This window comes from Octodon degus, unplaced genomic scaffold (assembly GCF_000260255.1).
Source record: "Octodon degus isolate 3935 unplaced genomic scaffold, OctDeg1.0 scaffold00113, whole genome shotgun sequence".
Lineage (NCBI taxonomy): Eukaryota > Metazoa > Chordata > Mammalia > Rodentia > Octodontidae > Octodon > Octodon degus.
This window is the reverse complement of record NW_004524689.1, coordinates 4106767-4123829: the sequence shown is the minus strand read 5'-3', so window position 1 is coordinate 4123829 and position 17063 is coordinate 4106767. Positions and strand designations below refer to the sequence as shown.

Sequence of the window (17063 nt, the reverse complement as noted above, 5' to 3'; positions counted from 1 at the left end):
GCCTGGCAAGAACACGGACCTAAATTCAATCCTTTGATCAGCAAAAAAAAAAAAAAAAAAAAAAAAAAAAAAAAAAAACAGGAAACACATGTAATCCTTCATCCTGGAAGCCCAAGGCAGGAGGATGGCAAAGTTGAGCCCAACCTGAGCAACTTAATGACTTGGCCAGGTGCTGTCTCAAAATTAAAAAAAAAAGTGCTCTGAGTTCCCCTGCTGCTCCCAAAGGTGCCATTCCCAGCCTTGTCAATGAACACTACAGTTCCAGGCCTTTCACACTGGCAGAAGGTGAAGCACAAATGTCCCCTGCAAGTACACCTTGCTGTGGTTTGTCCCCTATAATAGGGATTTCTACCTTCATGGTTTGGGCAGGTGGCTGGGGCACTTCTGGTCCATACATTCAGAAGCAGGGACAAGTCATCGGGACACAGCACGGAGCACGGGGACCAGTGCCACTCCCATCCGATCCGCACGATCTGCACCATGAGAGGCGCTTGATGTGGTGGAATGCCAGCACCTCTGTCCTTGGGAGGTGCCGAGAATCTTGTCCTGCCTTCCTCCAACACCTCTGGGTGACTCACAGTGCCGTCTACATGTCCACTTTTTGGTTTGGGTTTTCTTTTCCTTTTGTTAGACAGTCTCACTATGCTGTTCAGGCTGGCCTTGAACTCACTACATAGCCCAGGCTGGCCTCAAACCGCTGCAGTCCTCTTGCCTCAGCCTCCCTAGTGCTGGGATCGCAGGCATACACCTGCCCTTTCTAAACTGGGACACACAAGTCTGCAGAAGGGGGGGAGGTCTCGATATACACCAGGTGCATCTGCTTAAAGCATCTGTTTTAACACATGATTTTGCATTAAAATCTGCAGAAGTACATTAAGAAGCAGATTGGGGCGTTGGCACGACCCATGGATGAAACAGGTCTCGCAGACACGACGCCACCCTTGCCGCAGCTTAGGCGCTCTCTCCTCCCAATTGCTTGGTGAAAAAGCCCAAAGGACGCTGGTTATGCGCCTGAAGTTGGACAAGTCTGCACACCCGTGAGCTGACCCGGAACAACTGCCAAGATGCAGAAGAATGTGAAAAAATCAGGTGCAGAACAAGGTGGGCTCAAAAAAAAGAAATCCTAGTGTGAGGACACTCACCTATAATTCCAGCATTCTAGGAGGCTGAGGTAGGGGGATTACAAGTTCAAGCCCAGCCTGGGCAATTTAGTAACTCAGTGAGACCCTGTCTCAAAATTAAAAATAAATAAATAAATAAAAATAAAATGACCCAGAGGAACCTAGAGACAGAGATAGGACAGTGACACTGCAGATGACCCCACACTACCAGATTAGAGTTTTAAAACATGTATATACTACCTATTTATTTATTTATTATGTATTTGATACAAGGTCTCACTATGTAGCTCAGACTCGTAGTGATCCTCCTGTTTGCAGCCTCCCCACACTGGGATTACAGGCCTGTGCCACCATGCCCCATCTTGGCATGCTGCCAGGATCAAACCCTGATTCCTGTGCTTGTCTAAGTAGGCTTTTAGTCCACTGAGCTATCTCACTGCACAACACCCGTTTAAAAAAAAATTGGGGGGGGAGGGTCTACAGGACGTTCAGGGTCTCACTACTAGATTGAACTCATAGTTATCCACCTGTTTACAGCCTCCCAAGAGCTAGGATTACAGGAGCGCACCACCACACCCAGTCTCAATGGCTGTCTCAGCGCACCCCAGGGGTGGGGCCAGCATGGCAGGCCCAGGGATTAACCCCCCCCCCCGCCCCTGCACCTGATTATAGGCGCTTTAATCCGATCCGCTGATCTATTTGGCTGGCCTAAAAATGTATATTTTTTTTTAAGGCAGCAGTCCTAATAATCATTATTGAAATAATGTTACCTTCTGAGTACATTTAAATTTCTAGAAGAAAAAGAAAATATTGGTCAATGGTACATAATTTAAGTAATAGCACAAAGTGATTGAATAATAAATAATAACACAGTAAAAGTTTAAATCCCCTCTCAGCTGAACAAGGTAGCGCACACTTGGAATCCCAGCACTCGGGAAGCCCAGGCAGGAAAACTGCTTCGAGGCTAGCCTGGGCTACATACATATCGAGACTTTTTCTCAAAAAAATAAATAAATAAAAATAAATAAGTGCCCTCTCTCCTTAGCTTCTGAGAATTATTGCCTCCCATAACTGGGAAATAAAAAAAAAATTTGATGGCACATCCTGTGCGATTTTCCCCATACATAATACTTAATTATTTAATTGGCCTGGGGACATAGCTCAATAGTAGAGTGTTTGCCTAGCATGCAGTCTCCCAGTTCAGCTCCCAGGACTGCAAAACAAACAAACAAAAGATTTAATCTCAAAAAAGATTAGCTGCAAAGGATTGCTGCAAGTTCGAGGCCAGCCTGGGCTCCAAGTTTGAGGCTATCCTGGGCTCCACAGTGAGCTGAAGGCCCACCTGAATTGCATAGCAAGACCATGTCTCAAAACAAAAAAGGGAAAGCCATTAGCTTCTGAAGCAGAGGCATGGGTGACATGCCTGTGTGTTGGTGGCACAGGAAGGCAGGGGGGAACAGAACGAGCAGGGCTTCGTAAAGCTGCCCAGCCCTAAGGCTTACCCGAACCTCCTGAGACAAACGGAGATGGTACCAGTGCCAACGCCAAACCAACCACGAGGAGGACCTCCTAGGCATTGTCTTCATGGCCAGCCCTGGGCCAGACCCAGACAAGCCCCTGCCCCAGTGGGCTTTCACGTGCCCAGAGCGGCAGATAATAACATTTTTAAATGCATGGGTCAGATACAGCTCAGTGACAGAGCGCCAGCCTCGCAAGCGCAAGGTCCTGAGTTTGACTCCTGGTAGCAACAAAAAAAAAGCACACAAATCAGACAGCAGTAATTGTCATGGGAAATAAAAACAAGGCGGAGAGGGCCGGGGAGATAGCTCAGCGTCTAAGCACCTAACTGGCAAGCGCAATGACCTGGATTTGATCCCCAATACCATGTGCTGTGCCAGCCCCACAACCAGGCATGGGGCGCACGCCTGTAATCCCAGCTCTGGGGAGGCATAGTGAGACCCTGTACCAAATACATACATTTTTTTAAAAGGCAGGGAAAGAGAATAGGAGAACAGAGTGAGGGGCAGGATTTCCAGTTTCAAAAGCAGTTTCACGGGGAACAACGGGAAAAGGCAACCATTGGAGTGTTTGAGAAAAGATCAAAGCACCTGAGGAAGGGCCAGCAAGATAGCTTAGCCGACTAAGAGCCTGCTTAGTCAAGCGCAGAGACCAGGGTTCGATCCCTGATACCACATGCTGCGCCAGCCCTGCACCCTGGGGGCACTGAGCTGGCCACCAAGACCAGACCTGGCATGGTAGTACATGCCTGTAACTGCAGCACTGGGGAGGCTGAAAGCGCCTGAGTTGCACAGTGAGACCCTATACCAAATACATTTAAGAGAGAGAAAAGAAGCAAAGAAGAATGCAGGAGACTTGCTGGGTGGAAATCGGAAGGATTTCAACTGTCACTGGCAGGTGTGGTATGACAGACAACTGCTCTGGCATCCTCAGCCTGTCCAAGACCTGGAGGTGACACTGTTTCAGGAAGAGATGGGGCGGCCAAGGGGAAAGTGGGAGACAGGTGACAAAGGAGGTGCAGAGCCCAGGCAGGAGGACTGCCATGAATTTGAGATCAGCTTGGGCTACATAGTAAGATCAAAGCCAGACCTGAACTGCACCGAGAGACCCTGGCTTTTTTTTTTTTTTTTTTTTAAGTGTGCTTTCTATTCATCCTGCCATCCCTGGACTGAGACGGAACCTGGTGCCCCATTAATAAGTTGTTAGCCAGCAGCTTCTAAAGGGAACCAGAAAACACCAAAACAGCCCTGTCACCCTGATCATCAGAGTCCGGGCTGCCAGAGACCATCAGAGGCCGTGGTGCCAAGGGACTGGTTGACCTCAGGGTTTTCTGCTGTTGTGCTTAGTGTGGTCAGTTCCATAAATACCAGAAGGATGCTAGGAAATCAGATGCAGCAGAAGTGGATATCCCTTTAAACAGGTATACACTACCTATTTTTTTAAACTTTAAAAAGAGATTCTGAAACAAGGACTCACTAAGTAGCTCAGCCTGGTCTTGAACCCATTATGTAGCCAATGGCCTTGAACTCATGGTGATCCTCCTGCCTCAGCCTCCCAAGTGCTGGGATTTTAGCCCTGTGCCACTACACCTGGCTAAAAATGTACTGTTTTTAAAAGCAGCAATTCTCAGGTCAGGGAGATAGCTTAGTAGAATAAGCACTTGCCCAGCAAGTGCTTGGTCCTGAGTTCAAGCCCCGGTACCACAAAATAAATAAAAGCAGCAATCTTGTTTTTTAAAATTATTGTTATTCAGTTAGCATTATCTGAGTACAAATAACAATCTGAAAAATAGATAAGAAAAATATTGCTCAATAATAAATTTTTAAATAGCACATAGTCATGGAGTAATAATAAAATTAAAAGTTTAAAACTCTTCTCTCCTTAGCATCTGAGAATTATTTCTACTGATTCAGGAAAAAAAAAAAAAAGAGATCTCACATCATATGAGTTTCCCTTCAAATGGCATTTAATTATTTTGGGCAGGGGATGTAGCTTCTCTCTCTCTCTCTCTCCTTTAGGGGTAAACTGAGTCAATTCCTGGCACAGGGTTGGGAGGTGGGGCTTGAACATAAAGAGCAAAATAGGGGCTGGAGAGATAGCTCTGCGGTCTACAAGCCTGCCTGGCAAGCACAAGGACTCGAGTTTGATCCCGGGTACCGCATCCCGTGCCAGCCCTGGAATCCCGGGTGTGCAGTGCCGTCCCCAAATTGAGCGTGGTGGTGCACGCCTGTAATCCCAGCACCGGGGAGACTGAGACAGGAGGATCACTATAAGTCCGAGCTGCGTAGTGAGAACCTGTAACAAATAAATAAATTTAAAAAATTAAAAAAGAGCGAAGTAGGGTCAGGCACATCCTTTCTGGTGCGTCGCCTTTTAGGTCGCATACCCGGAAACTGGGGTCCCCGCTGCAGCCCCGCCGACCAGAAGCCCCAGGAGAGGAGCCTGGCAGCTCGTCGGCTGTGGCCGTAGCCCTGCCTCGCGCTGGCGCTCAGGACTCCAGTCGATGTTCAGACTCCTGCCAGCCGCCCTTTCTCCTCCTGGTACCTTCGGGACAGGTAAACAACCCGGAAGTTGGAGTGTGGCGCAGAAGAAACTTGCCTTGTGCGTTCTCTTCTCGGCACCTGGGGGAGCTTCGTGCATGTTCAGGTGAACCCTTTTTATTTAGCACGCACGCATACTGCAGAGGGGATCCCGTGGACGCGTGGCTCCGTGGCAGCCCGACCCACGAGTCACCTGCGGACCCTTCTCGTCTCCCGCCGTTTGCGCAGAGAGAAACGGCGCCACAGTTGCCAAGTGTTGTTGTTTTTTAAACACTCTTCAGATCCGAGGCTGGCTCTTTCAGTGTTTGTGTGACTGCGATAAAACCAACTGTTGTTTTGGCGTGGCGTCTTTTGACGATCATGGAGGTTTCTTTCTAAATAGGAAACCCGGGAAAGCCCGCAAGGAGAGCCCTGGCGTTTCCCCATGCATAAAACGCAGGCCTTTTCCGTCTGGGTAGTAAAAGTTTGAGTCTTGCCGCCACCCAGATGTCCACTTAAGGAGCGCTGCTGCATACAAACGTGCTGCGAAGCACACAGGGTCCCTCCTCACAGTCCCTAATGTGGTGGCCCAGGCGGCTAAGGCGACTGTCCGCCACGCCGTTGGTCCGTCTTACTTTCTACAGCAGACCAGCTCGAGCAGCGGGTGCCGAGCCCACATTGACTTAGTACAGCACGTCTGCCCACTGGTCTGCAGGGAACAGGTGGCCGGGCTGTCCCCACCTGCCAGGGATGGAAACCACACCCTGGGTGGGAAAGAGAAGCTGCCGGCCTCAGTATCAAGGGCAGGGAAAGAATCCCCTCATTTTCTTCATCATTCCCCAGAGGCCACTTTCTCTGGTGACAGTCCTGGCAAGGGGAAGAGAATGACTTCATCCCGGCGTTTTAGTCACTGGGGTAAACTGAGTCCACTCCTGGCACAGGATGGGGAGCCAAGCGCCTCTGCCCATTCCTAGCGATAATGGAGGTGAGTTGGCCCTAGTGGAGCATGCCTGTAGCCCTAGCACTCAAGAAACTGGGGCAGGAGGATCCTTGTGAGGTGCACGCCAGCCTGGGCTACACAGAGAAACTGCCTCAAAAAGTCAAAAACCAAAAGAAAATAAAGTAAATGAATGGCCCGGGGGCTCCCAGAGGCTGGGTTTATCCTCCTAGCACACCCCACACCCCACAGCAGGCTTTGGGAGCACCTGAGGCCAGAGCTGGACTGGAGGAGGGCAGCCCAGCCCCGGAGACAGCAAAGGGGCCTGGATGTGAGCCCCTCCTCGGTGCACACCCGGACCCCAGTCTCACCTCCCCCAGCCAGGCCTCCCCACAGACACAATTAAACGCTACAGAGAGTTCTTTAACAAGATCTGGGATCCTCCTGCCTTGTTCCCGACAACAGGCTGAAGCCACTATGGAGCCTAATGCTCTAAACCATCGCATTGTCAGCAGTTAAATTGCACAAGAGGGAAAAGGAAACCGGGGAGGGAAGGCGAGGGAGCTTGTTTCCAAACTCCTACTTGGCCACCGGTACCATGGGATCAGCAGAATCTCCTCCGCCGCCTCCACTGTGGTTTCCAGCTTGACTCTGCAATTTCGGAGCCTCCTACAAAAGGTGCCGGGGCGATGGCCAGGCCTGGGTTCCACTCCTGCCGGGGTGACACGGTAAAATTGGGCAAGGCTTTTTGGCTTCTATGAGCTCTGGTTTCCTCGTGGAAAAAAATCATAGCTGTTGCAGCATCACATGAGTTGTCGTGAAAATCAAACAACACCTGTCAACAGTGCTCTGAAAATGCAAGAACAAAAGACAGGGCCATCGTGTTCTCCCCTCTTTCCCCTGTGTACTGCAGAAGCTGTCTCTCTGCCTAGCCATTCAGTTCCTTTTCATTTTACTTTATTATTTTTGTTTGGTTTTTTTGAGGCAGGGTCTCACTACGTAGCACAGGCTGGCCTCAAACCAGTGGCAATCCTCCTGCCTGCACCTCCCAAGTGCTGGGATTACAGGCATGTGCCACCACACCTGGACTCTGGCAGGCTCAGCCCACCCTGGGGGCAGGGCTGGCAGGAACCAATCCAACCGCTGTCCCCCACTATGCCGAAGCTTGCCTCAGCAGGCACTTTAGCCTACTGAACTACCTCACTAGCCCCAAGAATCAGACTTCTTAATCCTGGTAAGGAGTTTGGACTTTATTATAAATGATAGAGAAGTCCATTTGTAAAAATTTTCAGCAAGAAAAGTCATACAATCTAAATTTTATTTTATTTTTTTAAATGGAGGGGGAAGCTCTTGCTAAATAAGAGGTCCAGGCTGGACACGACCCTCTCACTCCTCCTGCCTCAACGTCCCAGGTAGCACCAGCGTGCGCCATCCTGCCCAGCTGTCCTCAATTTTCTGACAGCCAAGACTCCACTTCTTAATGTTTTCCAATCATTTATTCAATTAAATTGAATCTCACCTGCTCTGCCAAGAATTAGCAGGGTGACTTTGGCAGGGTCCCTTCACAGACATCTGTCCCTCTGGTTCTTCTCTGAGCATAGTAGGGCCTCAGCCCAGCCCTTGGGAGGCAGGTAGAAATTTCTGGTGACCTCACCCAACTGGGAAGGCAGAGATGGTTCCAGCGCCACAGGAGTCTGTGACCTCCAACTGCCTGCACGGTCGTTCATGGCGTCATCCAAGCCTCCCTGGTGCTCCGCTCCAACTGGATAATTGCAGCACGTTTCTCTCCAGAACATCCCAAACCCCTCCCAGGGCTCTTAGCCACCACGGGAAAATTAACAGTAACATAAAAAGTTAAGAAGGTGAGAGAACGTCATCACTCTTGTCAACAATAAAATCTGCTGCTGATGTGCAGTTGTGAAGACGGGCACATCTATTATTTATAGGATACAGATTGTTAAATATTAAATATACAGAGTAAATAAATAAATATTGAAGACTGGAGCCTGGGACAATGTGAGGGTAGAAGCAGGAGTGGGCACTGGTCAAAAATGATAAAAATGGTGACTGCACAAGGGCAAAGTGCACCTTTATTTATTTTTATTTTTATTTTTGGCGGAACCAGGGATTGAACTCAGGCCCTTATGCTTGCCAGGAAAGCACTTATTCTACTAAGCCATCTCCCCAGCCTCTACGCCTTTATTTTTTACTGTTTTTATTGCCCTGAAGATAAAGGAGGGACCCTCCGATACACCAACTGCGAGTTCTAAGCGACAGGCGCTATCCGTGGTGCAGCATCTGTCCTTAACTCTGCTTCGCAAATGTGTGCCATCCCCTTGCCTAGAAATGTGAACTATTTCAGCCAGAAGGTGGGAAAAGATTAGGGATTTTTCTTCCTTATTTACCACCAGAGAGAATGACAGGCAAGTAAAGCATTTTATGAGCTGTTAATTTTTCTTGTGGCTTATTTGCATGTTTTGCCAAAAGCTTATGCTGATGAACGCAAAAATTAGTTCTTGGAAATCATAAAACACACACGATGCCGAACAGCCCATGATGCTGAACTTTTATTTTTCACTACTTAGCGTGGAACCCAAGGGCCTCAAGGAGGGTAGGCAAGTGCTCAACCACTGTGCTACACTCCGAACCTGCTTCACAATTTTATTTGGAAGCCGAGCATGGTGGTGCACACCTGTAATACCAGCACTTAGGAAGCTGGAGCTGGAGGATCATCAAGAGTTTGAGGCCAGCCCAGGCCACATAGTAATTTCAAAGCCAGCCTGGAATACACAGTGAGACTCTGTCTCAAAAACCAAACAGATAAATAAATACAAAATTTTATTTTGAGACAGAGTCTTGCCAAATTGAGCAGGTTGACCCTGAACCTTGATCCTCCAGCCTCAACCTCTGGAGTAGCTGAGAGCAGCGGCGCGGGCTACCACATCCAGCCATCTTAACTTTTATATGATTTATCCCTCAACTTACCCTAATTTCTTTCTGTCTTGAAATTTTAATGCAGAGTTTAAAACAGGAACCATTTACTTCGTAACATGAAGTAAGCCTCATGAAATCTGTCAGCACCTAAGCATCGACCCCGCCTGCCCTGAGGACTTGTGGGTGTGTGAGCTAGATTTCTAGATTTACTGCTTACAATAAATGCTTCCCTCTTACAAAGCAGATTTGCACAGTCAATTTGTTTTTCTCTTTCTCTCTTCTTTTTAATGTGTTGAATGAAGCCAAAATATTTCCAGAGAGGCACCCCTGATTCAAATACAAATTTTGCCCACTTGAATAGACAGCCTTACGGTTAATGAGTGCTCAGCAGGGATTATGCATTAAATTATCTCCCTTAAATACTTGCTATAGACTTATCAAAATTTGGATTAATTTCAATATTAAAGAAGTACAGTTTTACATTTCCATTTTAGGTAGGAGGAAAAAAAACTAGGACTTAATTATATAGCAGGGTTTTTTTTTTTACTTTTTTTTGGCAGAACCACGGATTGAACTCAGATCCTTGCGCTCGCCAGGGAAGGGCTTATTCTACTGAGCCATCTACTCGGCCCTGTATGTAGCAGTTTTGACCTCGATTATCCCTCTTCTTCATTGAACTCCATACAATGATACTAAATTCAAAACTGGATCTAGCGCACACGATGGATAGTTAGTCAAAACCAAAGGAAAGTCACAAGAAATTCACAATGAACTTGATGCCTTGATTCTACGTCACATCTATTTTCTGGAATATTGAGACACATTTTCAGTACAAGTTCATTTTCTTCTAAATTCTACTGAGGTTATATTTTGGAAAGATCTGGGATGTTCCTTTAAGAGATGGAGAGACAGAGGTAAGGTCAACCTCTAGAATGACAGGAAGAAAAAAATACAGAAGAAAAAATTATCTGGAAAGAAAAGAACTAGAGCCGGGTATGGGGGCACATGCCTATAATCCCAGAACTCCAGGGAAGCCGAGGCAAGAGGATGACAAGTTTCAGGTCAGCCTGGACAACTCAGTGAGACCCTGAGAAGGAGGAACGGAAGAGGAAGTGAACAAAGCATGGGGGAGAAGGAGGAGAAAAACAAGAGGAAAAGGAAAAAGAGAAGAAAAGAAGGAAGAGAAGGAGAAAGAGAAACAGAAGAGGAAGAAGAGAAGGAAGAAACAACGATAGGAAAGAAGGGAGTTACAACTCCTATCTAGATGAACTCCAAGGCCTTGTGTGTTCACAGGTGGGGCATTTGGGGCTGTCACAGTCATCGGTGGATTAGTCCGCTGATTTTATAGTTAAAAGTGATGTTGGGAGGAGGTAAGTCTGTGGGGGCGTGGCCTGGCAGCATTTTCCCCTCCTTCTCCCTTGATCTCTCTCTGTCTCTCTCTGTCTCTGTCTCTCCCTATCTTTCTGTCTCTCTCTGTCTCTATCTCTGTCTCTGTCTCTCTCTGTCTCTGCCTCAGTTTCAGTCTGGGTCAGTCTCTCTCTCTCTGTCTCTCTCTCTTCCTCCCCCCCACTTCCTGCTGCCATTCCAGGGACTGTTTCTCCTCTGGCAGGTGACATGCCAGCCTGCCTTGGAGCCAGCCAACAATGAATTAAAACCCTTACACACTGTGAACCAAAATAAACCTCTCCCCTTTATATTCTGCAAGTTGCATTTTATGTCTCGGTGACTAGAAAGTAACTACAGCAAGGGAGCTCGGGGAACCGAGATGACTTAGCAGAGGCAGGAGCAAGGTGCGGGGTTAGAGGCAGCCCGAGGAGAACGCTTCCGAGAGCTGCGGGAAGGCAACGGGCAACCACCCAGCTTGCAGAGGAAAGCAGTTTGGTGGGGAAGATCCCTCCTAAAGGGGAGATTTGGCAGAATCGGTGGAATTACGAAGAGCTTGAAGAAGACTTGAGGATAAAACTAAGGTAATTCATTCTAGACAAAAAGGAAAGAAAGAAAGAAAGAAAGAAAGAATAATTAGACCTTCTAGAAAAACATCAAAAGTCTGGCAGTAGGCAGGGGTGCACATGGGTAACCCCAGCACTCCAACTCAGGAGGCTGAGGCAAGAGGATCACCAAAAGTTTGAGGCCAGCCTGACTTACATAGTGAGTTCAGGACCAGCCTGGACAATATAGCAAGACCCTGTTGAGAGACAGAGACAGAAAGAGAGAGAGACGGACAGACAGACAGAGTCACACACACACACACTGACATACACACAGACACAGACACACAGACAGAGACAAACAAAACAAACAGTACATAAGAGCTTCCTCCGGAGCCTGTTCCGGAAGTGGCACAAGTTGTCACGGGTGTGATGGCTTCAAGGTTACACTGTGAAGCTGGAGCACTGGCCGCGTGGGTCCTGAGGGCCTGCGGCCTAGTGGCTTGCTGCCAGCCCCTCTGTGGCTTCGGGAGGTGACATCCCTACTGCTGAGGAGCAGGCAACTGGCGTGAAGAGAGTCATGCTGGCAGCCCAGAAGGGACTGGACCCACCCAATGTACTGGCCCCAAAGGGGGCTTCAGGAACCAAGGGAGACCCTAACTTAGTTCCGTCCACCACCAACAAGTGAATAGCGGGCTGCACCTGTGAAGGGGGCAACAGCGTTGCCATCTGGTTTTGGCTGCAGAAAGGCGAGGCCCAGCGGTGCCCAAGCTGGGCAGCCTGTTACCAGCTGGGCCTCAGCAGCCGGCCCGCTGGCCCCCGTGGACTCCCTCAGACGTGCTGCAAAGTCTCCTTCCAATAAAGACAAGCTGGGTATCAGCTCCTCTCTTAGTAAATGTAAAAAAAAAAAATAGTATATAAGAAATAAGGGTCCAAATTGTGACATAATTTGAAGCAGTGGATTTAATGCAACCGCTTTTTTTTTTTTTTTTTTTTTTTTAGAATTGGAAAAATGAGAGAGTTCAGTATTGGGTAAGGTATCAGGCACTCCCAAGGCTAGCATTATCATAGAAAGCCATTTATTGGCTTTTAACTTTTATATTTAAAATGTAGACAGTTCCCAAGGCTTGGCTGTGCTGCAGGACAGAGTGTAAAGGTTCCCAACCCTTGGCGTTGTGATCAGAAAGAAGGAAACAAAGGAAGGGGTAAAAATATCCTCACTGACAAAGTAGAGAATCAGACGAAACTACGGGCAGTTGATATACAAGAGATCAAAACACAGTCCCATTATTTAAAGTTAGAAAAGTGACTGGAGAAGAATTTAAAATAACAACGTGAGTATCAGACATTAAGAAAAAGGGGGGGGGAATAAAGAAAAAAGGAGAAACTTAAAAAGCAACTCAAACAAAAAGTCTGACTACTTCTGACAACTAAAGGGACTGAATTAGTTACCAAAAACATTACCACTGCCATGCCAGGGCTGGCGGCACACACATATAATCCCAGCACTTGGAAGGCTGAGGCAGGAGAATCCCTTCAAGTTCGAAGCCAGCCTATGCTACACAATGAGCTCAAGGCCAGCCTGAACTACTGAGAGATTTTGCCTCAAAAAAAGAGACAGAGACAGAGATAAGACAGACAGACATTAAAATTACCCCAGCAAACACATAGTCAAAAAGCCCAGGCCCACAAGTCACAAGATTCTACCAAATGTTTAAAGAAAAATGAACACTAATCTTTTATAGACTCTTTTAAAACAAAAGCAGGAGGGGCCAGCCAAATAGCTCAGCGGATTAAAGCACCTACAAGCAGGCGCAGGGGGCCCGGATTCAATCTCTGGGCCTGCTGTGCCAGCCCCATCCCCGGGGCAAACTGAGACTGGGCATGGTGGTGCATGCAATCCTAGCTCTTGGGAGGCTGTAAACAGGTGGATCACTATGAGTCCAATCTAGTAATGAGACTCTGAACACCCTGAAGACCCTTCCCTAAAAAATACAAAAAAAAAAAAAAAAATCAGGATAGAATATTTCCTAACTCACTCTATCTCCTAACACTAAAAACAAACATAGGTATCACAAGAAAATCACATATAGTACAAATATCCGTCAAAAAACAAAAAATACTAGCAAATCAAATCCAGCAGTCCCATCAAATGTTAGCAATACCAGCAAATTGAACCACATAAAAAGGATTATGTGGCCAAATAGAATTTATCTCAGGATGCAATGTTGGCTTAACATATGAAAATCAATCCACATAATACACCATATTAATTGAGTAAAGATGAGATTGCAGTAAGCACATCAATAGTTGCAGGCAAAGCATTTGACAAAACCCAATACCCTTTGGCATCAACAGCACTCCCCAAAACAGGACTGGCAGGGAACTCCCACCTTTGAAAGACCCAATTAATGTCACCCTTGATGATGGCTGATTGAACTTTCTTCTTCTGAAATCAAGTGTAACTCAAAGAGCCGGGTGCCGGGTGCCTCAGCTACTTTTTACTTATTGCCGGGACGAAATACCCAACACTCAAAATTAGGGAAGGAAAGGTTTCGTTAGCTCACCGTTTGTAGAGGTTTCAGTCAGTACTCGGCTGGCTCCCAGGCAGAGTGGCACATGGCAGAGGACTGCAGTTCACGGCTGCAGAAAACAGCAAAGAGCAAAGGAAAGGGCCACAGCGGCGGCTCCTAGCCAGCCTCTCTCCCCTCCTTATGTTACACGCAGTCTACCCTGGGCTGGGGGTGTAGGACTCGCACAGTGTCCAGGCCCTCCCCTTGCACAGGATGAGGATGTTCACAAACTAAGAATGCTGGCTCTCTGCTGAGTCACTTAATGAAACTTCTAAACTTCTCAAGTTGACACAACGTATCAAGCAGAACACTGGGGAGATTACTCAGCAGCACATCCGCCTGCCTTCCAAGAGCAAGGGGAATTGGATTCCCTGGTATAGCAAGAAAAAATAAGTAACTCAAAGATATTTTCTGCCACCAACCCCACTAGACAGTGTGCCAAAGGTTCTAACCCAGGGAAATTAGGCAAGAAAAAAAAGCATCTAAATTTTAAAACCAGCTGGAGAGATAGCGTAGCGGTTTACTCATTAGGCTCTACAGCAAGAGGTCATAGGTTCGAGTCTCAGGTCTGCCTTAGGGGCCAGGGAGATGGCTCAGTGGAATAAGCGCTTCCCTGGCAAGCACAAGGGCCTGAGTTCAATCCCCGGTTCTGCCACAAAAATAAATAAATATTTTTTTAAAACCATCTCTATTCACAGATGGTATAATATCATATCACATATAGAAACTCACAGAAAATACACACATGCACAAGCAAAAACACACACCAACACCATTAGAACTAATAATTTCAAGCAAGGCTATCAGATAGGGAAAGCAATATGCAAGAATCGGTTGTACATTCTGTGTACTAGCAATGAACAATAATAGGAAAACAAAATTTAGAAAGCAATTCCATTTATAATTGCATCAGAAACTCAAAACTAAAAAATATGGACACTATCTCTCACTGAAAGAAATTCAAGAAAAACCAAATAATGGCATCTGTGATCCTAGGTTAGGGTACTTGACAACACTAACGTGGCAATACCCCAAAGTACTCCACAAATTCAAAGCAATCCCTATAAAACAGTCAAATCTAAAAGACTAAAAATGAAAGTTTTTAAACTGGGCATAGTTGTGCGTATCTATAATCCCAGCACTGGTGAGGCTGAGGCAGGAGGATTGCCCTGAATTTAAGGCCAGCCTGAGCTACGTAGTAAGCTCACGGTCAGCTTGAACGACATACTGAGACCTTGTCACAAAACAAAATAATAAATACCTTAGAAGAAAACAGGAATGACTTTCATGACCTTGGATAGGCAATAGTTTCTTAGCTATAACATGAAAAGCATTACCAACAACAACAAAAAATAAATAAATAAATTGAACTTTAATAAGAACAATCAATTTTGACGATTCCAAACACCATCAAGACGAGAAGACAGGCCAGGACATACATAGCTCAGCAGCACCTGCCTGGCAAGGGCAAGGGTCCAAGTTGGATCACCAGCACTGGGGAAAAAAAAAAAGATAAGAAGATAAACCTAGAATGGGAAAAAAAATCTATGTAAATCATTTATCTGATCTGGTCTAGTGTACGAAATATATAAGAATTGTTACAGCTCAACAATAAACAGGAAATTCACCTTGAAAATAGATGGAAAAAAAGAAAGAAAGAAAATAGATGAAGGCCAGGACGCAGTTTGGCAGTAGAGCTCTTGTTTAGCGTAACTGAGGCCCTGGCTTCCACTGGCCATTATCACAGGATAAACAAATGAATAAAAATAGACAAAGACCAGGCATGGTGGTGTCCGACTGTAATCCCAGTGCTGGGGAGGCTGAAAACAGAAGAATCACTAGGAGTCCGAGCTGCATAGTGAGACCCTGTACCAAATACACAAAAATAAATGAATAAATAGTGACCAAAAAGTTCAGGAAAAGACTCAAAATCATTAATAATTAAGAAAAGCCAAATCAAAATCACCTAGTAGATGGACCAGCTACAAGACAAAGAACAAAGACTGGTGAAATTAGTAGCTGCCACGAGTTGGAAGGAAAAAGAATGGAGAGTGATACAAAGATAGGATTATCTTTCTGGGGGAACAAAAATGCCCCATATTGGGCTGGTGAGATGGCTCAGTGGTCTAAAGCACCTATTTAGAACAAGCTTAGCAAAGCACAGGGACCGCGGTTCAATCCCCCAGCACCACATGCCAGCCAGCCCCACCCCCTGGTGGGCGGGGCTGGCCACACACACACACACACACATAAATAAAAAAAATTAAATTAAAAAAAATGCCCCATATTGAAAGGATTTAGAGCTGCCTATCCAGTGTTGGGAATACCCATTAAACCATTCAACTGAGCTGGACACTGATGCCCACCTAGAATCCCAGCCCTCAGGAGGCTGAGGCAGGAGGATCAAAGTTTGAGCCCAACAGGGGCAACTCAGTGTCTTAGCAAAACCCTGTGTCAAAATAAAAATAAAAGGGGCTGGGGAATCTTGGGTTCAATCTCCAGTATCAGGAAAAAAGAAAAAGAAAACTCTTAGAAAAACAAATCTTCCAACTATCATAGAGCCTAAAGTCAAGCAGCAGAAGGATGGAAGAAAGGTTGTCAGGGGCTCAGGAGCGCTGGATCAGCTCTTCCAGGAAGATGTCCCCGCACTGAAATCTTGTCACATCTCCTGCTGCGGCCAGATAACCCTGTCTGCACTTAAGCAAGGCTAATGACTGATTCAGATTTTTCCCCAGTCAGCTGAGAGTTGGGCTAGTGACATTGTCCAGACGAAAAGACTTAGCTGTAAAATTAATTAAAAGTCATGCACTCAAAAACACAGCGAGGCTGGAACCAGCACACACAGGAGGGCAGGAACAGTCCGCACTCAACTTTCGCCTACTCCTTTGTGTCCCCAACCTGACAGGGTGCCAGGAGACTGGGGACCCACGCCATCATCTGTGTCACCTCCCTTTGACTTCTGTGCTTTAATACCACGCCGCTCTTTTTGGGCTGAACCCCTTGCTTGTGACACAAGCTCCGACAGCTCTTTATTTGATCACAACTTAGAAAAAGAAAAAGAAAAAAAAAGCGCGTAAGGTAATTTCGTCCCAGATCTTTCCCTCTGAGTCATGAACATAATAGATTTGACTTTTTACTCGTATACCCCCCTAAGAAGCATAAAAGAAAGGTTACACTGGCAGGCAGCTAGAAAAGAGTTTAATTAATCCCAAAGTGTGCGCTTCATTTGGAAAGTGCTTCACAAAAGAATCCTGTGTCTACTGAACTAGATCCTTCAGGCTATTAAGCCTCCACTGAGGGTGAGATTTTTTTTCCCGAGGAAGCCTCCTCGCTTGTGGTAGGGATGGCACTGCCATTAGACCACACAGGGAACCAGGCTTGAGGAGGATGAGGGTGCATGAGGTTTCCCTTCGGCGGAGGGAACTGGCGGCCCCGTCTTTGAGGAAGGATATCTAGGGTCTAGTGCTGGGGGGCGCGCCCCGGGTTTGGTGCACTTCGGGGTTGCCAGCGCTTTTTCAGACAGCAGATCCTGC

The 17063-nt window shown here is 46.6% G+C and overlaps 1 protein-coding gene across 1 annotated transcript in view; it reads left to right on the top strand.

Moving 5' to 3' along the window:
• Dnajc11 (DnaJ heat shock protein family (Hsp40) member C11) overlaps window positions 1-17063 on the top strand; it is a 129760-nt gene that overhangs the window by 13228 nt on the left and 99469 nt on the right. The window contains exon 2 of the mRNA XM_023699380.1: window positions 5017-5194. Within this exon, the coding sequence (XP_023555148.1) occupies window positions 5017-5194 (178 nt within the window). The remainder of the gene's footprint in view (window positions 1-5016; window positions 5195-17063) is intronic.